This window comes from Pseudonaja textilis, chromosome 3, assembly GCF_049901715.1.
Source record: "Pseudonaja textilis isolate UNSWEBS1 chromosome 3, rPseTex1.2, whole genome shotgun sequence".
Taxonomy (NCBI): Eukaryota; Metazoa; Chordata; class Lepidosauria; order Squamata; family Elapidae; genus Pseudonaja; species Pseudonaja textilis.
Genome location: NC_141992.1, coordinates 160,968,070 through 160,995,468, shown reverse-complemented (window position 1 = coordinate 160,995,468; position 27,399 = coordinate 160,968,070). Strand labels below are relative to the sequence as shown.

The window sequence follows — 27,399 nt, the reverse complement described above, 5'->3', positions numbered from 1 at the left end:
TGGTTGCTCATAGAGATTTGGTTTGCTACTGTGGGAACACAAATTAGGTTATATCTGACTTACATCCCTTAATGTTACTGTTCTCTGGATCTACTCATTCAATTTCATAAAATGTTCTTGTAAGTAGAACCAGTTATAAATATATGTTTTTAAACAACTTTTCCTAATTTGTATCAATTTCATACACTTTCCTAATGAATGTTTCCCTAACATATGTTTTAGCATGCACTTTAAACTTGTTGTACGTTTTTTAAACTACCATCCATATTTTTTGTTTTTCAAGCAACTTTCTCAATTACAGTTGTAATACATGAATGTTTGAACCAATCATAGATACAAACATATCTTATGCATTAAAACTCACCTTGCAATCTAACTGACAGTTCATGCAATTTCATTTTTTAAAATAAAATAAAATATGACTTTTTAACATTTAATTCTTAACAGCTGAATGCAGGAAAACTGGAATGTTAAGTGGGTAAAGACAAAAGTTCCCAAATACAGAAGAAGCACCAAAGCAATCTCTCAAATTGGGAAGGTCTTTTTGTATTCTCTGAGCTTGGTTGTTTTCTTGGAGATGTTTCATTACCCAAACTAGGTAACACAATTAGCACTTTCTTAAACATCATGACAAATATAGCTTCATTTATTCTACTATAAAAGCAAGAAATAATCCCCCCCCCCAACATTCACTCACCCTAAAATGGAATATGGCAAGTTTAAGCAGATGCTTAGAATATTTTAGCCTGTTAAGATGTTTGACTAATGTGTAGGAACTATTAAGGAAGAGAAATGGGAAGGAAGACTTGCAATGCTCCAGCTCAGCGCAACCCTTCATTTGTCATCTTCACCTATTACTATACTTTGGTAGTGAAGCTATCAAGCTACTTCTGAACAGAGGTGTTGTGCTCTTCTGCAAAAGCAACGTATGAAAAGGACAAAGGACTTTCATTTCTCATGGTTATCAGAATCTGAAAATAGACAAGGGAAGGCAATAGTGAACATGCATGTCACTATTTTGCTACTCTGTTCTGGCTTTGACATTATATCATGATATTTGTTCTTATCACCAGTGAGTAAATCACAATCATGGAATTACATGATTGTGATTTACTCACTGGTGATAAGAACAAATATTACCATATAACAGTTGTGGGAGCGCCATCACTTGAGACTTTCAAGAAGAGATTGGACTGCCATTTGTCAGAAATGGTGTAGGTTCTCTTGCTTGGGCGGGGGGTTGGACTAGATGACCTACAAGGTCCCTTCCAACTCTGATTATCTGTAACAGCAGAGCCAGAACAGAGTGGCAAAATAGTGAGATATAAACATGCTGCATTATAAAAGCAGCCATCAAGGCTGCAGCTGCGTGAAATTCATTCTTGGAATATTGCCCAGTCAGGGTGATAATTGTAGCTCTCTTGTCTAGTCCTCAGAGATAAAATGGTAAAAAAATGTACAGCCACACAAAAGCCTCTTGTTTGCAAAAACAGAAAATATATAATCTATGAAAACTACAGCTGGCAAAACCCCTTTTTTCCTAATTTAAGTCAACCATTTATGCAATGCAAGATTAACATTCTTTCATGAAACACTTAAGTTCTCTATATAAGGAACACTTGTAAGATTTATACAAAGTATTGGTCAGGCGGTATGTGTGTGGCCCAATTTAAACAGGCATCCACCCTTTCTAGAACTCAAGCCAAAATGTCCACCAAGGGCAGTTTTCAGTGATAAGAGGGAAGGAATATACCCACAGAAACTCACAGCTTCTGTTGGGAAATCAGGGCAGCTCTCAATACATATCAATAACCAAGTAGTCAATGAATGTGTCGCGTGATATCTATCCCTTTCCATTGCAAGACAAAACATTTGCTAGACCAATACTTGAATACAGCTCATCAGTCTGGAACCCATATTACGTATCTGATATTAACACAGTTGAGAAAGTCCAGAAATATTTCACAAGAAGAATTCTCCACTCCTCTACTCATTGCAGAATATCTTATGCCACCAGACTTGAAACTCTAGACCTAGAAAACCTAGAACTACACTGTCTTCGATCCAATCTAAGTATAGTATATAAAATCATACATTGCAATGTCCTACCTGCAAACTAATACTTCAGCTTCAACCATAAATATATAAGAGCATACAATAGATACAAACTTAAGGTTAACTGCACCAAACTTGATTGCAGGAAATTCGACTTCAGCAAGAGAGTGGTCAATGTCTGGAATATTCTACCTGACTCTTTCCCTAAACCTCCAAAACTTTAACCTTAGACTGTCTACTATTGACCTCACTCCTTTCCTAAGAGGTCTGTATGGGCCGTGCATAAGTGCACCAACATGTCTACTGTCCCTGTCCTATTGTTTCTTTTTATTTTTCTTATATGTATCCATTTCATTTATTCATAACTATGTTTATACTTATACCTATTATCTTGTAAGTGATTGACAAATCAAATCAAATAAATAAATAAAGATGAGAGTAAATACTACTTTAAAACTGGAATAACTAAGGATTATGAAGTCTTAGATATAAGCAGTAAAATGAGGTGAAGGACAAAAAAATGTTACTGGGACAAATTCACATTATGGGGACTGCCTATTCACAATGGTTTCCTGATTTACTGAATCTAGGAAGGTGGATCTTCTCAGAATTCCCTCAGTTAAACAGCCTCCCAAGAGATACTGATGGCCTAGATCAATTTTCCTCCAAGCACTGGGTCTAGGATTTTGATCAAGCTGGGATGGTGTGGTTGATTAAACAATGTGAATTTTATTGACGCCTAATTCTTCTCTTTAAAATAATGTTTTTAATAATTGTATTATGCTTTTATTTTTGTTTGCCACTAAAAAATTCTGGTTGCAGATTGGAAGCCATGCATACAAACAAACAAATATTTAAAGCTTGGAGAAAGTGGAGAAAAGCTTATTTCTGACTAAATTCCACATTTTAGAACTGGGAGTGATTTTATACTGAGCTAACTTATTTCAGGGGTTGATTCCTTGGTTGGCTTTGATTGTGCCTTGATATTATCACCATATTCTGCAGCAGGTGACTTGACTGCTCTGGATGTATTTATTCTGAAAATAGATTCTGTGCTATATTAGTTTTTCCAGTAATTATTGGATAAAATGTTATTTAGCACTTAAACCCATCTTTACACTATTAAGGTCAGGATCTCCACTATAGTACCAATCAGATCATTTTATGATTATAATAATCTATTTGTAACCACACATGCTACCTTTTTCAGTTTTGAAAGCAGGTATTTGTGTCATATGCCATTCAAATGAGAAAATAATTCATATGTTGATATACTGATAACAATTGACTAAATATAGCAATACTTTTGATAGCAATAAGGCTAAAATTCAAGAAGGATAAATATGTATGTTATAATACATATTTATTTTACTAACTTATTAAAATTCCCGTATGGCAATTTCCCCTGTACAAATATTCCTTGACTTATGACCACAACTGAGCCCAAAATTTCTGTTGCTAAGCAAGATATTTGTTAAGCGAGTTTTGCCTCATTTTACAACTTTCAATTTGCTTCCCTATTGCCATTCCTTGTGAAAAGTTCACAAAAGGTGGTCACATAACCCTGGGACACCACAACCATCATAAATATGAATCAATTGCCAAGCATCCAAATGTTGGTCACATGACCATGGGGATGCTGCAACCAGGGGTAGGATTCAAATTTTTTAACAATTGGTTCATGCTAAGTTGGTGGGAGTGGCTTGGTGCTCATGTGACTCGCTGGGTGTGGCCAACTCAATATTACTCACATTGAGGCATGCATCTCCTCTCCTGGCCTCTCATGACTCTGGGGATGCTGCAACAGTCGTAAGTGTGAAAAATGGTCATAAGGCACTTTTTTCAGTGCCATTGTAACTTTGAATGGTCACTCCACACAAGCAAAGTACCAGCAAAGGAGGGGGAAAAAAACTTCAGAGAAGTTCCTGAGACAGGAAGGCTAGTGCTGCCAAGAATTTAATAAGGGTTAACGGAGAGGCAGTTTCTGTAAGCAACACCAGAATGTTTCCTTCCTGCCTTCCTTACAGGATTAGGCCAGTAATTTCTTCTAACAACTGGTTCTCCGAACTGCTTAGAATGTTAACAACTGGTTCTAGCAAATAGATGTGAACTGGTAGAATCCCACCCCTGGCTGCAACAGTCATAAACGTGAATAAGTAACTTTTTTTTCAGTGCTGTTGTAACTTTCAACAGTCACTAAATGAAATGCTGTAAGTTGAGGGCTATCTATGTATAATTTAAAGAAGGAACTGGTCCATTTGGAGTTGAAGTCTGTATAAATACTTAGAGTAGCATATGTTAGTCTCTTTCTCCCATGTTTCAAAACTGCAAATTTTTAACTGGCTCTGATGCTAAATGATGCTGTCTCAGGTCCTGGCTAACAAATGTAGCAAACTGTGAGCAAGATAAATTATCTGAGTGACCATGCTGAGCCACAGGTTAGATAAAGAAGTGCTGTTGCAGCCTCCCTCTAGAGCAGTCATCTCCAGTCTACTATATCCAGATGCATTAGAATTACAGTTCCCAGGATTATCCAAACAGCATGCTAATTAGGAATTCTAGAAATTGGACATCTAAAAGACACTAGAAAAATGCCCATTGAAGAATATTGTTCTACAGGATGGTGCCAATTCTGAGTGTGAGAAGGAATTTTGCCTATCAATAGGGAGGGAATGGACAGAACAGTTTTGGATTACCTATAAGAGATTAGAAGTTTGGCCTGGGAATATGGTTTGCTGATGAGAAGCTGCTTGAATTCTCTGCAACTAATAATAAAGCAAGCAGAGTTTGTAATGACAAATAAAAATGCATTCTTATTTCAGATTCTTCTTACAAAACAAAAATTATGGCTTCATTCCAATGTGGCTGTCTAGAAGAAACTGGTATGAATCGGTCCTATACTTTAGACATAAAATAGAACAAAGAGGGCCATCATAAATATTATAACTAAAGCAATAGGGCTTTTGTTTTAAGTTCTCTGTCATGGTGTCTGAATGATTTATAGTATCTGGTTTCTGATTACTGAGTCTATGTTCTTTCTCTTTTCCTAACTAAATTTTGGCATGAATTGTTGGAATGAAGTGCCTGTCTCTTCACACTTGTGAATTTCATCCTATGACTCTTTCTGAGCAGATTAATGGAAAAGCTCTTTGTGACTACTGCCAAATAGAGTCTTCAGACTAGGTATGATATTGAAATTTCAATTCATCCAAATTGCCTTGGATTAGAAAAATAGCCTCCTTTTCCTAGGTGTCATTTCTGTGTCATATTTTAAAATATGAGCAGAATTTAGATGTCCAAGTGCTCTAAACAGAGATAAAGTTTTGTTATAATAGGAAACAGATGTTGTAAATATCTTAGAAGATGTTTTATGGAACACACACACACACACACACACACACACACACACCCTTTACACTCTAATTTTCTTAGCCAGTTATTCTCATATGATTTGCAGTGAGTGTTAGATTATCTAATATTTTGGAACTGCTTTAGAACAGATGCTACATGAGATAGTTACTATATAGTCTCCATTTCACTGGCTTGACAGACATAACTATGCAGGCAATAAGAGCAAACTTTGTTTCTGGTCTAAATGAGAAGAAATAAAATATTTTTATATATTCCTGCCAGCAAAGTAAATAAGTTTCTCTCTTTATCCTAGGAAAATGGCAAATGAAGATTAAAATCACATTCACATCATCAGTGAAAAGTTGAAGTTGATAAGTTGAATTTTCACTCACAGGCCCAGGCTGAGAGTCTGAAGGCTCTATCTGCTATCTGTCAGTAGCCACAAATGGCTCTACCATTAATTCTGCTCAGAAAAATAAGTTGCTATTGCCCCACCCTGTAGAATATCTTGATACTAGAGGTGAGGTTGGTCTCCCCTGCTGGCTTTCTGGAAGAACATTTAAGAACTGGTTCTGTCAACCTGCATGGGGATCCAAGAATGAGATATATCCTGGTGGTGGCTCTCCATCTTTTTCTCTTTGTCTATTTTTAATGGATTTTTATATGGATTTTATCTTTTTTTTTCTTGTAAATCACCAGAGTCACCTAGCTAGTGAAATGGGTGGTGATTAACAAATAAATAATAAATAAAATTAAAATTAAAATGTATATACTACTATATACTTTGGCTGTAGAATCAAAGAAAATATATGAATCCAGTTTATTTTAGGGATATAATTTAAAATTGGTACAATCTGATTAAAACAACATTAGTTTTGTTCAGTTTGAAACTTCTAGGTTTATAAACTTTGGCATTTGTTAATTCTGGAAGTTGTCATCTCAACTTATCTGGAAAGTACTAACCTAGGAAGGCCAACTATAAAAAGATTATTTAATATATTCAGTAAAGTTATAGCTCAACACTGTGAAAGTAGGCTGTTGGTATTCTTTTTCTCCAAAATATCATATATAACTACAACATTAAACACGTAAGTGTATTTTGCTATTTTGCAAAATAAAAGCCCTTTGTTGAAAAAAGTTGCTTTCTCCCCTAACATTCCTTTATTTTAAAGCTTGCTAGCTTCTAATAGAATGTCTTCAATATTTAGAATGAATTTATTGAAATACATACATATGCAGGGTTCACTTTTCTCCTTACAGAGAAAGATTAATCTTACTTCTCAACTTCAAATTTAACAAGTTTTGTCTTTTTGTGTTTTGTTTTAGATAGCATACTTTTAATTATTAGAAGTGATCCTGAGTAAAATTTACTATAAATTCAAGGAGTCGTAGTCCCAATTTACCTGGATATGATGGCTTGGGAGTCTCATTAGTAACAGTTCAATCCATAGAGCTGGCAATTGATAAGATAAACTTGATACAAGCTTGTTAATCAGTGTTTCTCAGACTGGTATTAATAGTCTGTACTATGTGAAAGGGATATTTCTAATTGGGTTTTGCAGGGTATTGATATTGCCTGATCAATCATACTTATAACACAGTAGAAATGGAATTCTTCAACCTCACTTCCAGTCTCTGCTGCATTGTTACTTGCGCTCTGTAATCCATCCTGTCAAACACTCTGTGACTAATAGCAAGGGCTTAGAGCTTCCTTGTATTACTTTTCCAGAGGTATGATCTTGTGAGCTTCAATGCTGTTCAGAGTCCAGTATCCCTTTTGATTATGTGTCAGAATGATTGCACCCACATCCACACAACCAATTGTTGGGAAATGTAAGTATTCTGATATACTTGGAACTCTTTATACACGTATGCAATTCTTTTGTGCCTGTTTACCCAACCTTGGAAGACAAGATTTACTTAACAGACAATATCCAAGCCAGTACATCTGCCTTGCTGCTAAAGTTATAGTATCTGGAGTCACTTTGCATTGTTAGGCCAACGTTTCAAGAATGAAGATTTTATATCTAGTCAGTTATGGCTGGGTGATGCTAAGGTACATATAGGAAACTGGCCTATTCAAATATTTTTGTATATAAAAACTATCACATTTCTAAGGAGTTACTGGAAAATGTTGTTTTCAAAGAGCATTCACAAATCATGTGTAAACAAATTGCAACATTTGAAAAAAAAAAGTCCAAAGGATCAGTCTTCAGTATAGTTAGGAGGGAAAGCAAAAAGTGTACATGTATTAAAGCATTTAACCTTATCACTAATTTTTACTCAGTTAAATGAGGCTTTCCAAATCTAACATGCGAAGACTTGGTTTAAAAGGATCAGTAAAAAGAAAGACACCTTTTAGTTGAGCTCAGCACCTGATCACTTCATGGACATATCCATATTATACAAATTGCTTCAAGGTTATTGGTCTGTAACCCCGAAGTTTCCTGATAGCCCCTCACCTTTTCAAGAGAAGTCCATATTTCTTTTTCTGAAAAATCTTATTTTCTCTTTCTCACTTCCAGTCTACAGTACTATCATATTATAGTGATGTAATGAAAAAGCTATTCCTTTTTTCATTTTATATAGTATATAATTTCATATTGTTTTTATTCACATATTTTGCTTTCCTTCCACATTATTAAGTATGCTAAAAAAAAAAAAACCCACATAACTTAAAACACCAAAGACTCCCATTGTCTATTAGCGAAGTCAGCATGCACAGTCTTAATCTGAGCTTCTAATGGACTACTCCTGTTTCTTTTACTTAAACCCACATTGTCATCTTCTCTAAGCTTAGATCAACTGTGAGAAATGTGTGCACAAAGGGCTCTTTTTTTGGAGGTGGCAGAGGCCATTTTCTTTGTATTCCTGAGACCTTATTTTAGCTCTGTCCCTATCCTCCTAATTATATCTGTACCAGAAAGTCGAGCTAAAAGAAGGAAAGAAAATTGGGGGGGTGGGGTGGGATGAAAGAAAAGGGGAAAAAAAAACCTCTACTTGGACCAAGGAGTCTGAAACATCCCCTAATCCGGGTGACAATTTAATTTCACAAGTAGGTAAGAGTCATCTCAGTTGATGGCTCTGAACTGGCTTCTCAGGAGGGACAAGTGGGACGGAAGAAGTTTGTCAGGTAAGAAAAAAGACCCTCGTTGAGCCAAGAAAGAATGATTAAGAGAAAGTTTCGCTGCCTGCCACCCACCTAAAGTCGATAGCACTCTAACGGACAGGCGGCGAGGAAACTACAGTATATAAACCAGGTCTATGGGTGTTGCCTCCAGCCGGCTCCCAAGGAGGCTGACAAATCTCTAGTGGGAGGAAGAAGATCCCTGCATCAAGAGACAACGTGGTCAGGTTTGTTTTGTCTTTTCATGCCCTATATAAGATAAGGGTTGGAAATGTTTTGCTAATACCAGGCAAACCTTTAACGGGATTCAAGGGATGGGGGGATTTGTTTCATCTTCATTTTGGGGATGCCACTTTCCCGGGAGAACTCTGTGTGTTTCCAGAGAATGCACACCTGTCCGTCATTTCCAACACTGGAACTGAGGGAGATTTCCCGGTCTTCCTTCGTACTTTAAAAGTAGAGAAAAATCCTTGGGAGAGATTCGGAGTTAACTGAACGAATTGTCAGCTAGCTCCCTTTTGTCTGGAACTGAAGGCTATTTACGTACTTAAGACTATTAAAGACTGAATCGGTGAACTTCAGCCCACAGAAATGGTTTTTATGTGCGATTCCAAACAGGAGTTGCCACAGCATTGAACAAGAACAGATCGTGAGGCGTTGTACCGAGACAGGTGCCCGTAAGGCTGTGAAATTATCAGAGCAAACACCGTTAGCATTGTTATTTTATTAACTGATCTGAAAAACAGAAGGGAAAGCAAATGGTTTCCAGGTCCTAGAAGTAAATCTGAAGTGGCAGTTTGTCAGAAATCCTACCGTTAAACAACACCCCAGGCCCTCGTTATTTCAGCTGCACTGTCTTGTCTAATCAACTGCGTGTTCCTGAGGGAATATGTAGCTCAGATCCTCTTGACCATCCTTTCGGTCTCGTGAGGAAGTGGAACTGTCGAGCATGTTCCGTCTCAGTATCCGAACTCCGCGGGAAAATAAATCTTTCGAGCGCATAAAAGTTTCAAGGACTCTTTGAGAAAATACCCGTCAGCCATTCACCTCCCCCCTTCCTCGGGACACTTTCCCGCCACATCCCTTAGATTGCAGTGCCCGACGCCTCGCTGACTATTCTTTTCTCAGAATCTTGGATATAAACTATATAGCTATATAAGTTGAAAAGCAAAGCTGCCGCGGCTATACGGTGGGCGGGATCGTCCTGGCGGGATTGATCAGTCAAAGAAGTGCCTCTCTCCCCAATCGCCTCCGCGGTCGCTCCCAAGAAACTGACTCTAAGGAAGCACCAGCCCGACTGGGGATTCGCGAGCCCCCTTCCGTTCCGTTGCTGCCCCCCTCCCCCGTCCCCCACGAGGGACTATTTCTTCGGACGGGGCCGGGCGAATCAAACACTTGTAGCTGTGGCAGCGGTATCACCGACCACTTGTGCGCGCGCCCCAGCCGAGTCACGTGTCTTTGCCCCTCCGGGAGCAGCCCAAAGCAGGAGGCGCTGCCAAAACTCATCTCTTGCTGTCCCGTGGCCGTGAGTGACCTCTTCAGATCGCCCCCGGCCTGCGCGCCCACCCCCTCCCCCCCCACTCCCCGCTCCCTCGCATCATGAGGAAAACTCTCCGGATGGGCAAGGAGAAAAGCTAACCGCCGGGTTATTGCTTCTTTTCTCCTCCCAGGCGACCGAGAGATGCCCGGGGCTACGAAATGCCGTCGTCGCCGCCTCCACGTGCTGTCTACCTTGGTCTTCTTTCTAGTCCTCACTTCGGCGCGGACGTTCCGCTTGGAAAGCGATAGCGACGCCGCCTTCCAAAGCAAAGCCAAAGGTCCCCAAGGGCCGATCCACGGGGATCGGAAAACGCTGCTCGACTTGCTGCTCAAAGCTCTGGTGGACAGCAGCAGCTCCCAGGGAGCCTCTCACCCCTTCAGGGCGGAACGGGTCATCGCTCGGCGCTTCGCCAACGGCGGCTCTCATTATTCCTCTGAGGCTCTGGATCGCGAAGCCAAAGTCAGCTCTTCCTTGACCTCCAGGGAGAGAACGCCCAGGTTCTTGACTGCTTCCAGACATTCAGGTAAGAAAGTCGACGCTCCGTACCCTCCCTCTTTCCCCTTCCTTTGGTCCGTTCTCTTGTGGCTCGTTCGGAGTCTGATCTCCGCGGTGCTGGTGCGAAAAGCGAGACGTACCAAAATGCCTTTCGAGTTGGCGTTGCTAAAGTATCCTCCTTCGTTTTAACGCCCAAAAATTGGCCTTGGGGATGCGGAGCTGTGGGTCTCGTGCCAAACTGCAAAGCTTATCAGTGATGGTCATTGATCCTGTTGGTTAGAATCGATGGGAGTGAGTGTAAAGACTTGAAAAGCCGCAGCTAACCCGCACATGGGTTTTAGATGGCTTTGGGATTGAGCTGATCTTAAATCTTACCCCATGAAATCAGTTGAAAGGATATTCTATTCAATTATTTATTTAGCCTTGAGGAAACAAACTTTAGGCATTTCTGTGACAGTTGGAAGCATTTTCAGAAGTTCTGGGTGCAGTTTTGCATTGGAAAGGAGTTCTTTTGAAATCCGTCCTCTTAGGTACTTTCCAACTGCTGGATAGGAGTACCTTGGATGTAAAAGATGCTACCCTCCTTCCAAACCATACCTCTATCCCTAGCAGAACTAGCAGAAATGTAACAGTTTTATAAATAACAAATTCAACTGTTGCTTTGAGGCACTGCTTCTATACATGTGCCACACAATTGGTATGACGTCCTGAAAATAAAGCTGACTGTTCTGACCAGTCTACATTTTGTTGCTTCTGACATCAAGAATGGCAATTCAAACCATCTCCCAAATGCCCTTAATCTAAAAAAAGATAATTTAGTCTTTGATCGCTGTAGATTTCCAAATGACGCAACTCAAGCTTCCAACAATATTCTTAACATTCTGCAAAGTAAAAGAAGTAAAGTAAAAGTATTTGTAGAATTCTAGCAGATTCCTCAAATGCGGCAGATAATTAAAAATCTGACGGACCTGAAAACAAAAAAATAGCTAGCAGTAAGCTATTGGAGGTATGTTTATCCGAAGCATGTTTTAAACTCAGTTACTGTTGATTAACCCACTACCTCCACTGGAAGATGGTTCCAAGCTTCCACTACTCTTTCTGTGAAGTGATACTTTCCAACATTACTGAAATCCCATCCTGTCAGTTTGAGGTTATGTCCCCATCTTGGTTTTTACTTAATATTGAAAATACTGCCTTTAGAATCTTATTTGCACCCTTAATATGTTTAATGGTTTCAATCATTCCCTTTTCCCTTCGTCCTCCCTAATTCTCACCTCACTTCACAGTAGGTTGTTTCTCTTTCTTGAGGAAGAATTTTTAGGTCTTAATTACAAGGAAATATTTAGCCATTCACATGCTTCCTACCTGGCCTCTATATCTTCATTCATTCATACCTGGCCTCTATATCTTCCTAGCTAATGCAAGGATTATTTAAGGTTGACTCATAAAATGAGGACACATATTGTTGGGGGCAATAGACTGACTTTGTAAACCGCTTAGAGAGGACTGTAAAGCACTATGAAGCAGTATATAAGTCTAAGAACTATTGCTATTGCTATGTGTGTGTAGCCTTATGGACAGGTCACTACTAATAAGTCGAATCTGTCTAGGAATTATATATAAACATGACAGATAGAGTAAAAGGATATCATGACTGATATACTGAATGCCAACAAAAGGCACAATAGAACCATAAAAGCTACTCTACCCCATCTAGTTTGTGCAAAGGTGATTAATTACAACAAATGGTGGCATTTCCAGTTCAAATGTAATAACCTGCATAAAAGGGTCTAGATAGTGACTTTCTTCAGGACACAATTCAAATATCACCTAATCTCTTCTTGACAACATTTCCCAAGAATAATATGAAATGTATTATCACAGAATGGATTAAATATTGATAAATGATCTTAACTTACAAAAACAAGTCATTTTACATATTTATTTATTGGATCTATATATCGGTCTGTTCAGTTAACCTATACTACCGTGTTTCCCTGAACATAAGACCCTGTCTTATAATATTTTTGCCACCCAAAAAGGCACCAGGTCTTATTTGGGGGGTATGTCATCCACTGATTATCCTCACTTGCATGCATCGCCCCCAGCCTCCTTTTTGCTATCAGAGGTCTTCAGAACTTCTTTTTCTGTGGCTGGCAAGGCTTTCCTGAAGGCTCTGCGGCTGATAACACAGCTCCAGATCAATCCAGAGCTTTGTTATCAGCTACAGAGGCCTTCGGGAAAGCCTTGCCAACCCGGTGGGCTGCAGAAGAAATAGGCTGGCAAGGCAGGTGTTGGTGTGTGCAAGGCCTGGCTACAACTGTCTAAAGGTAAGTAGTAGGGCAGCTCCACCCCACCATCCCCACCCTAGCTTAATTTTTACCCATACACTCTGGAGTGGGTGGGACTTAATTAGGGTTTATTTTGGGGAGAGGGATTATATTGGGTGCACATTTAAAAATCAAGCTAGAACTTACTTTCAGGGTAGGTCATATTTTTGGGGAAACAGGGTAAATACAATGATACAAAAGCTTAAATCTGTAGAATGCCAATATAAATGACAACAAATAAAAGAAAATGAAATAATAATAGTACCATAACAAATTAAGTCAAAAAAATCATTAAAAATGTTGTCTAGGATAATTAGTTTACTAATCTGATCTCCAAATAAGAGGCCATTCCAAGGTAAACGCATAGCTACAAAGAAACAATACTGATTAATCTCATCTCTTCCCCCTTCCCTCCCTTTCAGAAGTGTGGAACTATTGGACATGTTCCCCATGAGATCTTATAGATCAAGAAAAGGCCTGTAGATGTCTGGGACCCAAACATGGTGCAAAATAGAGACTGTTAGATAAATAAGAGATAAATAGATATCCAAGAAAAAAAATCATTTATCTCCTAATTCTGGGTGCTCAGTTCCTATGTTATCTTCAACCTACTGTTTCTTCTGTTCTTACCCTACTCATCAGTATTTAAAGACATACAGTATATTTTCCTCTATTCTTTCCACTTTTCCTTGCTGGATAACATTCTTTTCTCTCTCTCTTTCTTATAACTCTTTTAAAAAAAATTGTTTGCTTCTACAGTGAAACTGAAATCAGATTATTTGCTTCTTGATCATTTTTTTAGGTTACCATTAAAAAACAAAAGAAACTTTGCTCATAAATTGTGGAGAAGAAATCTTAAGTCTTTCAGTTTAATGGATGGCTTTCATGGATTTAGGAGTATGCAATGGAGTGGAGGTCTCAGTAAAATATACATAAATAGTCCATTGCTAATTCTTCGGAATTATTTCCTAGCGAAAAACCTTTGCTCAGGTCCACTAGTCTCCATGGCACTTACTTATATCTGAATTGCATCCAGGGATCATGATTAATTATAATTATTTTTTAGCGGTGCTATAGAAAATTGTTGAGTACCTTGGACAGCAAGAAGATTAAATAAAGCCAGAAAATTCAAACTCTAACAATGAAGCTAAAAGTGATATATTTTGGAAACATAATGCAGAAATAAGAGTTCTTGAACAATTCTCTGATTGAAAAAAATAGAAGGTAATAGGAAAAAAAGACTGGTAGAAGACAAGATGGCTGGAAGTTTACAGAAGTTCCAAGCAGTTACTTACAGTCTTGATGAATGATTGTGCATTGGATCACAGTAATCACTAGGCAAGAAGAACAAGAACAATAACAATAGCTTCTACTTTTACTATTATTAATTACCTATTAAATCTATTTGGATACCATTCATGAAGTGTTATAAAATTTCTATATGAATTTCATTGCTAAGCAACAGCAGTAAAACCAAAAACAATATATTTGTAGTGCAAAGTTATTGCACTATAATCGTATTTAAATTATAAGAATTTAAAAGCAGTTGAGGCTATTAAATACTGAAAACCAGACTGGAACATTCTGGGAAGACTTTCAGCACAACTTTTTTCACAGGGCTTTTGTGAAGGTAATGTGAAGGAAGGTCCGTTGTGAACCACTGAGCTCCTGCAGAAATTTGTGTGTGTGAGTGTGTGTGCTTGAAGGACATAATTAAGTTAATCTTGGAGTATTAACAACTAAACTGAGAAGGCAGACTCAGCACAGGCAGGATATAAGTAGGCCTGTTTCATGATACTGTGTATTTGATATTTCTTTAAAAAAAAAAAAAACCCTTTGCTGATGACAAACAAATTTGTGTGAAAGAGATCTTTATGTCTACAGCTGTAGTTTATATGTTGAGGCTTCTTCACAAGCAAAAATTAATAGCATTTGATCATAGCATTCTTTATTGAGTTGATGTTAAGTATAATTTGATTCTTGGTCATTAGTTTCAATATGTTTGCACTAAAATATTGGCAAACTCTTGAGTGAACGAGAGTAATATATATATATTTGTTTTCTGAGGTTCTTGCGGGTATTTGTATTTGGATCTTTGGTTGTTCGGGTTTTCTCCAGCGTAAGATTCGAAGTATCTAGGCTAGATACTCGAATCTTACACGGAGAAAACCCAACAACTAAAGATCCATATATATATATATATATATATATATTGTGTGTGTGTGTGTGTGTGTGTGTGTGTGTGTGTGTGTGTGTGTGTATGTATGTGTATATATATATATATATATATATATATATATATATATATATATATATATATATATATATTATATATATATATTCTTAAGTTTTTATGGTACTTACATGTATGGTATTCAGCTTTGTCTGGATATTTTCCCATGTCATTATAGTTGTGCTTTTAAAGTTGTAGCAACGTTTTGGCAGAATCTCATCTGCCATCATCAGGCTTCTGTACTGTGTTCATCTGTGAGTCAGACTTTTACAGTTGTTTCAGTTTTAAATTTGGGGCTAGCCTACTGCTGTGCCAGAATGTTTTTTTCTTCATCCTGATTGGTTGGGAGTCTTGGTCTGTGTTTATTGGTCTTGGAGTTTGCTGTGTTCTGCTTGACTGGTGTTTCTAATATCTTCTGTCTGTTTTGTGGCTCTTTTTGCATCTTGATTGGCTGGCAACATTGTGTTCCTTTGTTGGAGGTCTTTTGTGCAGCTTGGCTCCGGGTAAATGGACGGCTATCATTTGTTAGGAAGCTAGGTTTCATCTGGGTGCCTGGTTGGGGTGTGTTTGAGCTGGAGGTATCAGGGGGGATCTGTTTGTGCCCAGGTATTTGCCTGGCTAGTGATGTGGAGATTTTTTTGTTTTTGCATGCAGGCTTTCAAATGATTGACAGTCTGGTGGAATCATCTCTTCTATTCATGCTTTCAGGTCTTTTTTCAATCTCTATGGCTTCTCTGATGATTCTGTGGCTGGGGTTTTCTATAGTGGCTAGGGTTTTGGTGCCATTGAAGTTGATGCTATGACCTGTGGCTTCCATGTATTGGACTAATGAGAAAGTGGGTTCCAGCTTTTTGACTGCATTTTTGTGTTCATCTGGGCAGGTACTTATTCTTCTATTGGTTTGTCCAATGTATGTGGCCAGGCATGATGCACAGGGGACTTCGTGTATGCCGTGGTTTTCCAGGTCAATTTTATCTTTGGGGTTTCTAAGGATGGCTGCTATTTTTCTGTCTGTTTTGAAGGCAGTCTTGATGTGATGTCTGTGTAGTATCTTACTGATTTTGTCTGTAGTACCTCTTATGTAGGGCAGGACAGCTGTTCCATAGGTCTGTTCATCTTCTGGGTCTCCATTATGTCTCAGTGTGTTTTTGTGGATCAAGCCGGTGATTTTGCTTTTGCTGAAATGGCTTTACTCAGGAATGAGCTCCACAGAAAGAGATTCCAATTGGATCAGTTAAACAAACATTTGCTAGCACTACACCTGGAATTGAGCAGCAAAATCCACCCTCTACTTTGGGACAAGATAAAACAACTTACAACTTGGAGAGCTGAATCTGAAACCACTTACAAAAATGATAAACTCTTGAAGAAACTAAAGAAATTAGAACATGACAAGAAAGCCTCCAACAACTCACAACAACACCTGAAACAATTAGTATACAACGTTTCCAACAGAGAACTCACCAAAACAGAAACAGATGTCCTAACCAAAGGATTCATTTATGCTACAGCACCCAAAAAATCCCCACAGAATCCATCATATGTGCAGTAGAATCCAGCCTAACCAAATTAAATACAGATGAAGCTGATAGAATAAGACACCAAGTTACCAACATCCTATGCACAAGCAAACCACCCAAAAGCAACTTGCAGAGAGAAGAAATTAAAGTGCTACAAACCTTGAAAAAAGATAGCAGCATAATCATACTCCCAGCAGACAAAGGGAATGCCACAGTAGTAATGGACAGAAAAGACTATGAAACAAAATTGACAGACCTACTCCAAGACTCCACATACAAACCCATAAACACAGACCCAACTACATATCTGGAAAAATTTACCAAGAAGAAAATTATAACCAGCCACATGAGCAAAGAGATCCAACAGATGATCATCCCGAGAGAAAAATCTTCCAGATGCCCCAAACTATACGGCCTCCCAAAAATACACAAAGAAGGCATACCTCTCAGACCCATAGTCAGCTCCAGAGGAGCACCACCACAAAACCTAGCTAAACACTTAGCAAAACAGCTACAGCCCCATGCTGAAACAGCAGCTTCACATGTACAAAACTCATACCACTTCTTGGAAATGATCAAAGATCTATACATGGAGCAAGAAGATCTGCTTGTAAGTTTTGACGTGGTTTCACTATTCACTCAAGTCCCGATAAAAGAGACCCTTGAAATCATCAAAAACAAATACCAACCAGCTAAACACCTCATGGAACTAACAGAACACTGCTTAACCAACACATATTTCATATAAAAAGGACAAAGATACAAACAAATTGAAGGAGTCCCTATGGGATCACCACTGTCACCCGTCATTGCAAACCTGTTCATGGAAGAATTCGAATCCAGAGCCCTGGCCAATGCCATCCACAAACCCAAACTATGGTTAAGATACATCAATGACACGTTCGTGATTTGGCCCATGGAGAAGAAAACCTAAACAATTTCCTAACACACCTAAACAGCACACACCCCAAAATCAAGTTCACCATGGAAACAGAAACAAACAAACAACTACCATTCCTAGATGTACTAATCTACAAAAAAAAAAAAAAAAACAGATGCCACACTAGGACACACCGTATACCAGAAGAAAACACACACTAACCTCTACCTCAACGCCCAATCCCACCACCACCCAGCACAGATAAACTCCGTGGCTAAAACACTAATTGCTAGAACCAAATGCCTGGCAGACAAGACACACATAAAGACTGAACTATGGACCCTGACTAAAGTACTGAGAGCCAACGGCTTCCACAAAAGCAAAGTCACCGGCTTGATCCACAAAAACACACTGAAACATAATGGAGACCCAGAAGATGAACAGACCTATGGAACAGCTGCCCTGCCCTACATAAGAGGTATTACAGACAAAATCAGTAAGATACTACACAGACATCACATCAAGACTGCCTTCAAAACAGACAGAAAAATAGCAGCCATCCTTAGAAACCCCAAAGATAAAACTGACCTGGAAAACCAAGGCATATACAAAGTCCCCTGTGCATCATGCCTGGCCACATACATTGGACAGACCAATAGAAGAATAAGTACCTCCCTAAATGAACACAAAAATGCAGTCAAAAAGCTGGAACCCACTTCCTCACTAGTCCAACACATGGAAGCCACAGGTCATAGCATCAACTTCAATGGCACCAAAACCCTAGCCACTATAGAAAACCCCAGCCACAGAATCATCAGAGAAGCCATAGAGATTGAAAAAAGACCTGAAAGCATGAATAGAAGAGATGATTCCACCAGACTGTCAATCATTTGAAAGCCTGCATGCAAAAACAAAAAAATCTCCACACCATAGCCAGGCAAATACCTGGGCACAAACAGATCCCCCCTGATACTTCCAGCTCAAACACACCCCAACCAGGCACCCAGATGAAACCTAGCTTCCTAACAAATGATAGCCGTCCATTTACCCGGAGCCAAGCTGCACAAAAGACCTCCAACAAAGGAACACAATGTTGCCAGCCAATCAAGATGCAAAAAGAGCCACAAAACAGACAGAAGATATTAGAAACACCAGTCAAGCAGAACACAGCAAACTCCAAGACCAATAAACACAGACCAAGACTCCCAACCAATCAGGATGAAGAAAAAAACATTCTGGCAAAGCAATAGTCTAGCCCCAAATTTAAAACTGAAACAATTGTGAGGGCCTGACTCACAGACGGACACAATACAGAAGTCTGATGATGGCAGATGAGATTCTGCCAAAATGTTGCTACAACTTTAAAAGCACAACTACAATGACGTGGGAAAATACCCGAACGAAGCTGAATACCATACATGTAAGTACCCGTGAAAACTTAAGAGTGAATATATATATATATATATATATATATATATATATATATATATATGGATGGATCTTTGGTTATTCGGGTTTTCTCCCGCTAAGATTGGCAGTATCTAGGCACGCGTTCGATGAAGTCTCATTCATCATCTTCAGGCTTCTTTCTTCGGCTCTGTGCTTCTCAGAGTGATGTGAGATTGCAGCTGCTTCTTCCTTCTTCTCACATCACTCTGAGAAGCACAGAGCCGAAGAAAGAAGCCTGAAGATGATGAATGAGACTTCATCGAAACATTGCCTAGATACTGCCAATCTTACGCGGGAGAAAACCCGAATAACCAAAGATCCACATACAAATACCGTGAGAACCTCAGAAAATATATATATATATATATATATTGTGGATCTTTGTTTGTTCGGTTTCTCCCAGAAGATTGGAGTATCTAGGCAACGTTTCGATGAAGTCTCATTCATCATCTTCAGGCTTCTTTCTTCGGCTCTGTGCTTCTCAGAGTGATGTGAGATTGCAGCTGCTTCTTCCTTCTTCTCACATCACTCTGAGAAGCACAGAGCCGAAGAAAGAAGCCTGAAGATGATGAATGAGACTTCATCGAAACGTTGCCTAGATACTTCGAATCTTACGCGGGAGAAAACCCGAACAACCAAAGATCCACATATAAATACCCGGAACCTCAGAAAACAAATATATATATATATATATATATATATATATATATATATATATATATATATATATATATATATATATATATATATATATATATATATATTATCTATCTATCTATCTATCTATCTATCTATCTATCTGCCCCCACCCAGCCCTCCAAGGTCAAACCCAATCCTGATGTGGCCCTCAATGAACTTGAGTTTGTCACCTCTGATTTAAGGGTAGAAATAGCTCCCCTCCTTCAAAATAAAGCCTGACAATGATCAGACAATCAACAATGCAGCACTAGAATGTGTAGAAGAATTCAGAGAGATGATAGGGAGGGAAGGAGAAGAAATTACAGAATACAGAAATTGAAGGAAATATAAGAAAGAAACTTAAATTAATGCCACACTGAGTTTGATCAGTGTAAGGTGAGTTAGGGAAAAAAATTGACAGGCTTTCAAGAATCTGTTATTGTACCTTACAATAATATTGTACCTTACAATAATAAAGTCACATTCCTGGAATCCCTAACAGTGTCTGAATCTTGATTTGGTTTACTTGGAAGGACTGTGAAGAAGAGAGCTATACCAGAGATTTCACCATACTGGACAAGTCTTATCAGAGGAGGCAGAAGAAGAATGCGTCTCCCATTACCAATATGGTGAGATGTATTTTACAGAAATCTGTACTGGATTGGTCGACATCCAGGTAAACAAGGATTGCACTAAGCTTTGAGCTCCTAGACATCTGGTGACAAGTGGGCTATGAGATTCAGGGATGTTGACTGAGTAACCAGCACCAGTAGCTGCAGGACTACTGGAAGAGAAGTTATTCACCTGATAGAAAGATTGAAAAAAGAAAATAATGACATGTGATTACTTATCAAGTCCCAAAAGAAAAGGATAAGTGAAAAAAATGCATCAATTCTGGAAAAAAACATCATCCAGAACTAGGAATAATAGAACAGAGGCAATCAAATCAATGTTAATACAAAATAAATTCACAAAAGCAGAATTGGAAAAAAATACCCTACAAAGGTCTATTTAGGGAAAAGAAATCAAAGCCTTGCCAGAAGTAACTCAGACTGTAGAAGCAAATCAGCAAAAGAGTTCAGTGTATCATTCTCAGGCTCTGCCTTCTCCTCAGAAAGAACAAAGCCCTCCAATTAAAAAATTATTGAAACAAAGAATAACCAACTATCTGGAAGAGCATACAAATCAATAGATTAAGGTTGCCCGCATGCAGCCTATTGACTCTTCCAAAGAAACAGCTAGCATAAGTATTAACAGATGCTAATCCTGTAATAACAAGTATAAGCACCAGCTCACTATAAGAAACAAATCAACTAATGTACAGCATTACTGCAGTTTAATTGAATACCTTGGATGGAAAATCAACAATAAAGGGGGAAAAGGGCAAATTGTGCACCAGCAGAATAGAAGATCAGATTGGATGATGAGATCAGTATGCTAAATCCAGATTCAAGCAAGTTAGAATAGATGGAAGAAAAGAAGCTGAATAATAAAACGACCAAAGAACATCCGATCAAAAAATATCACCAAAAAAAGGAAACAAAGAAAAAAGGAAAAGAAGAAAGCACTGAAAAACAATAAAGCAGCAAATAATAGCTATAGCCAAGAAGATCAGCAGATATGAAGCTTGAATTGCAACTGACATTGTCTGAGGAGATAATTATGCAGATTACAATTATATAGATGAAGAAGATTCAAATGAACATTTTTTGTATGAGAATTTTATCCCAATCATTCATTCATATGGGAATGACCTTACAGTGGTGGTATTCAAATTTTTTACTACCGGTTCTGTGGGCATGGCTTGGTGGGCAAAATCCCCATTTCTACCCCACCCCACTGGCCTGCTTTCCAGCTCCGTTCTCCTGTGCAGGGCAAAAAAAGAAGACCCAGTTGATCAGGCAGAGAATAAATGGGGGGAGGGGCCAGTTCTCCAGACCACTCAAAATTTCTGCTACTGGTTCTCCAGAACCTGTCAGAACTGGCTGAATACCACCTCTGCCTTGGGAGTGAGGAAAAACATTGCTGCCTAGGAAACCATACCATAAAAGAGGACATAGCAAAATTCTCTTAATGTAGACTTATAAAAATAATTAGCTGATCTGGTCATTTGCTTTTGAAAGCTGACATTAATTTTGTAAACCACCTGCAGCCTTTTTACAGCCTGATAAGTTAGGAGGCTCTTTCCTGACCTTCTTTCTATGGCTTCTCTTATTTGATCATTCCCTAGGCAGCTTCTCCTCCCCAGCTCCCACTTTCCAAGATTATACCCACACATGCCATTACAAATTTATGTCTCTCTTGGCTGGTTAAAGTGCCTTAGAGACAACTTGGTGAGCTGAAATGATGGTGAATTCATCTTAAGTGAGGAAATAGTTGCTCCTGCTTGAAAGAAGTAATGCATTCATGCCTTTGAATAAAATTTGTTAATTAGTTTGTTAATCAGAAAAAGTGCTCCTACATTCCGGATTTTTTTCCAGCATAGATTACTATAGTTTTCTTTGTGCAAAATAATTGCTCCAGTAATATGGACGATTTCCATGCAGTCTCCAAGCTTTTTTTTTTTTTTTTTAAGAATAAGGTTATGGATAAGGCAGTTTTATTGCAGACCCAGAGCCAATTGTTTGGACTATTTTCAAATAGATTTTAGATCAGGACATAGTATTGAAATATCACTAATTGCATTTGTGGATGATCTTTGGCGGGAACAGGGTAGTAGTGGGATGACTCTCCTGCTGCTTTTTAATACTATCTCTTGATCGCTTGCTGCTTTTTAATACTATCAATTGTGGTATCCTTCTGGACTGATTTTGGAGTTTGGGTGTATTGGGGAGTGCTTTGTAATAGTTCTCTGTGATTGGTTCCAATCAGTTTTGATGGATAGAAGCCCAAGATCCATTCTTTATAGGATTCCTGAGTGTATCCAGTTTTTTCCTGTCAACCACATGTTGTTGAGCCTCTGTCATCCATCTTTAGAGACTATTAAAATCACGATAGGGAGCAATAGATACAGGCTCAGCCCTAGAATGACTGAATGTCTTTAATTCAAGAGTTAGTCATGTGCAAGGGTTTTCAATCTTTAATTTTTGATGGTTCACTGGCTGTGACAAAAATTGTTCAGAATTTAGGGGAACTTTTAAACTTGTGAGTCTTGATGGAAGAGCATATGGTGATTGTGAGAAGGATGGCTTTTGTCCAGATTATCTTCTGGCCAATTACGTCCTTTTCAGGACTAGCAGATCTTGTGGTTAGTCATCCCTTAGTCACTTTCCATTTGGACTCTACATTACATTCTGCATTTGGCTGCCAGACCACCCAGAAATTACAGCTGATCCAGAATGTCTTTGTATGAATAATTTTGACTATAACATGATCATGCGATTATTTTGCTTCATTAGCTACAGTAGTTAACCCTTGGTTACCAATTTCAGTAAAGTGCTGGTTGTCTTTAAAGCCCTTCATGGATCAGGGCCTGGATGTTCATGGGGTCTTTCTCCAATTATGTCTTCCTTTTACTTGATTTGATTGCTTTGTTGAGTTTTGGTGTTCATGTGTTGATGTAAGCAACATCTACCTATTCTGTTTTGTTCTGTTAATGTTGAGTTCCAGAGTACATTTAAAAATTGTATGTGAATTGGTTTATTTGTTGAATTTTGTGTATGGATATCTTGCATATGATTTGTATCAACAGTGAACATTCAGAGGAATACAATTAACAGCATGTTCTGCTGGTTTGTAGAAACTACCAATTATACATTTGCATGCATTGAGAAATATGTCAATGCTATCTGTATTTATGATTGTGGTGCACTTTGGAAAATTGTCAGGTCATTAGTATGATGATTGGTTACACAGTCAGCCAAATGTTTAGACTGGATCTGGCATTTTTATCCACCGATTAAATCAGGGGTGTCAAACTCAATTTCATTGAGGGCCATAGCAGGGTTGTATTTGTCCTCAGGAGGCTGAGGTGGGTGTGGCCAGGGTGGTGTGGTCAGCTCTATGTCATTCATGTTGGGGGCACCTGTGGTAGCCTGAGTACTTTGCCAGTGAAAATGGAGATCGGGACAGTTCTCCTGAGCTCCATTTTTTTTCTGTTTCTCTGTATACATTTTACTATCAACAACAATACATATAGAGATCCAAACTAGAAGTGATGCTATTTTTAATATTTATTTTGCAAATTGGTTAAGTTACAACTGCTTTTTTGTTCATTGAAAGTGTAAGAGGTGGTGAGAGGAGTTTAACCTTTTCTGAAATCATTATTTGCATAGGTATAAATCCAAAGGTTATTTTTTCATAATCAAATAAGTTTCAGAAAAGGTTATTTAGTCACATAATAGGAATGAAGGTTTAAATTGCCTTTTCAAGTCTTTTGAATTTTCTAGAGCAAGCTCTTCCATTCTGGAGGTTCTTAAATCATCAAGATCATGCATATGTATGCAGTACAAGCAGTACTTCTGCTGGGACAGTTATTGAAGTGAAATGACTGTGTGGGTGTATCTGGAAATATGCACATTTTTCTCATAAGAATTTAAAGGAAAGAAGATTATTCTATCAGAATAAAAATATGCTGCTCTCTGTGCATAATCCTTCTCAACTGATAACTTTGTAATTTCTTTTTTTTATTGTGATGGCAAAAATAAAAGATTGTAGAAGAGCAGGGTTTTTTTCTTCCATTTTAACTATTGAATATTGCCTTAAAGCATGATGAAGGATAGAAAAAAAGTTAAAATTAGCTGTAGCTTTCTTACTGTGGTTTTCATTTCTTTCAAATGTACAAAAAAAAGAAGTGTAATGTACTGACTCACAACAAGTTTTTTGTTGAAAATGCTTTGCATTTCTCAATGGAACAAATATTTTTCAGCTCTATCCAATTTTTTTTTTAAAAAAACAAATTTTATTAATTTTCGAAGACAATACACAAACAAACAAAACATAAAACGTAAGAACATAAAACATCTTTTCTAAAAACTGCCTATTAAGTTTTAACAAAACAAATAAAACATCTTGTTTAAGTACAGCATAGTTCCAAATTATCACATTTCCATACAAACACAATTTAATATGCATCTTGTGTATTCAACTTTATCTCTTATTACTCTTTTTCCAAGTTCTCACTATTTTTCCCTTTACTTCTATTCAATTTTATTCATTAAACTTATACTTTCATCTGTCTTATTTACAATTTCATATGTTCTCATCCAACATTCTTAATTCTCAATAAACAAACATAAACAAACAAAACACGTAACATAAAAACATAAAGCTTCTTTTTAGAAAGCGGCTTATCCCCGGGTTACATCTTTTTGTACAGACATAAATCAAATTCATGCTCACCTTATATACTATTTCATATCTTATTTAACATTCTATATTTTCTATATGACTTTTCCCTCTTTTCCCTCTCTTAATTCTATATTATTTACTTCATCTCAATTTAAATCATTATACTTGAATCTTTTGTCTGTTCTTTTTCAATTATCTATTTATCTTTTCTTTTTAATACAAAATTTTTCCTGTAATCACTGGTTGAAGTATGATGCCATTCTATCTTTCCCCCAAATTTAACACTTAAAATAATACGTAATTTCCATTCTGATTCTGCTTAGTACATTCTACGTAACATTTTAAAGTAAAAAATGTAATAAGCTTATACTATAGTAAAAACAATGTTCCATAACAAATTAATTAATTAAACTCTATTATTAAATCTTAGACATTCTACACATTCCCTACAATATTGTATTAACACCTAAAATATTTCAATTTTTTAACTCTATTTCAAATACAAATATGATACAATCTTATGTACTTTTCCAGAATCTGTTTTTAAATTGTATTTTACCCTTTGTCTCTAAACCTCCCCCCCCTGTTTTTTAACATCTTGTTCTAAGCCTTTATAACTTCTCTTCCCTTTTCCCCTCCTTTCTTGTTGAATCTAGCCTTTTTACCCTCCCATCTCTCAATCTCCACCCTCTTAGTCTCCCCTCTCTGTTGTATTCCTCTTTTCTGTTGCTTTCTGACATTATATTGATTTTTCACCTTATTTTTCCCTTTCTTGGTTGCTTTTTTAAGTTCTGAATTCTCCATTTTCCCCCTTTTTCCCTTTTCTTCCTCAACTAAAGTTGTAAAGATGGCTTCTTCTTCATCATCCTAGCTTTCTTGTTGCTGTATTTCCTGATAAGTAGAAATCGCCATTTCTAAGAAGTGAAAAACAGATCCAGAAGAGCCCTTGCCTTCTTGTTCCTCTTCTTTTAGCTTTTTAAATTCCATTTTCAATTCTTCAACAGATAATGACATTGTGAGATTTTTTTTAAACAATCCAAATGTTTTTAGTCTTTCAAAAGATAGTTTGCAAAAGTCCCAAAGTCATCAAGCAATCAAAATCAACACAAACTGTTTCATTTAGCACTTTCTTCTTTTAGTAGTTTCTCTTCTTGGGGTAGAGTTCAATTACACAATTCCAAAATGATTTTTTAGAAGTTTTATAGCAATTTAGTCTCTGATCTTATAAGCTCCAAGCAGTCTCCTCCAGCAAAATCTTAGTATAAATCATTTACTTCTCCCTTCCCACTTATAGCAAAAAGATTTTGATTTTTAAATATCGATGTTCAGAAATCTTTAATGTCCCCTTGGCTTTAATTTTCAAAATTAGTTACCTTCTGTTGCCAAAGCAGGTATTTCCAATTTCCATCTGCTATCTCCATAGAGAAGGAGAGTGGAAGAAAAAAAACTTTCCCTTTCCACTTTCATCCACAGCTTTTTATGATCTTCTTGGGAAACAATGTATCATTTAGAGAGCTAAATATCCAGGGTATTCATATGTTACTTGTTGTCCCAGTTCAGCCAAAAACTTTCACTTTCTCAGCTTCCTCCTGCACAAACTTGTCTGGCTGAAAGGTTCTTTGTGGTGGTCATTGCTGACCGCCGCTCCACTGCCTTTGGAAAAGGGAGTTAAGCCGGCTGAGGAAGGGGGTTGCAATGCCCCCAGACCCTGCCTGGATCTCCCCTATCTTCAGTTATCTCTACGGGATAACTATAGCTTCCAAATCCAGCTGGATCGGAGGCACTCCAGCGGCGAGCGCAGCAGGAATTGCGCACAATCACAAATTCCTGCCGCCACCGAAGCCTGACAAACCGAAACTCCCAGCTCTATCCAATTTTTTTTTTGTTCAATAAACCAGATGGCTGAGAACCACAAGTAAGAAGCAACTTTCCTAGGACTAATAATTAAACCATCTGTATAAGAAATAATTAGTGATTATATAACCAGTGTAAAATTGCTGTGTTTTTATGTTGAGATTATAATTTATTTAGTTAATTCAATGCTCGACTTTTGCAAAATATGTTTGGTCATGGTTATGAATGGCTTTAATCTATTTCAAAATAAACACACAGCATATATAGTATATGGAAGATAAGATGTATCCAGTTGTTGTTCACCAATGTTCCCCCATTAAATACTGTATGCTGCTTCCCAAATAATTAAACGAACACATCTATGAATCTGGAATTAGATTTATTTTGTTTCACATTAAGACTTATGCATCATTGCTGTGAAAGAGTCCTTATCTTCTTCCCCTTAGTAACTACTTTGTTTGTTACTAATTAGAAAGCTAGAGAGAAAATTAGTCTCTGATCTATGATTCTCTTTCTACCAGCTCCTCAAATGCAATATTTGAGGTTCAAAAAGTCATGTGACATATACTTCACAGGCATTTATAAGTATTTGACATAA

General features: G+C 37.7%; 1 protein-coding gene across 1 annotated transcript in view; it reads left to right on the top strand.

The window, feature by feature from the left end:
• Positions 1-10,110: 10,110 nt before the first annotated feature.
• The window catches only part of ALKAL1 (ALK and LTK ligand 1), a 28,896-nt gene continuing 11,607 nt past the window's right edge, over positions 10,111-27,399 (top strand). The window contains exon 1 of the mRNA XM_026699602.2: positions 10,111-10,596. Within this exon, the coding sequence (XP_026555387.2) occupies positions 10,215-10,596 (382 nt within the window). The 5' untranslated portion in view covers positions 10,111-10,214. The remainder of the gene's footprint in view (positions 10,597-27,399) is intronic.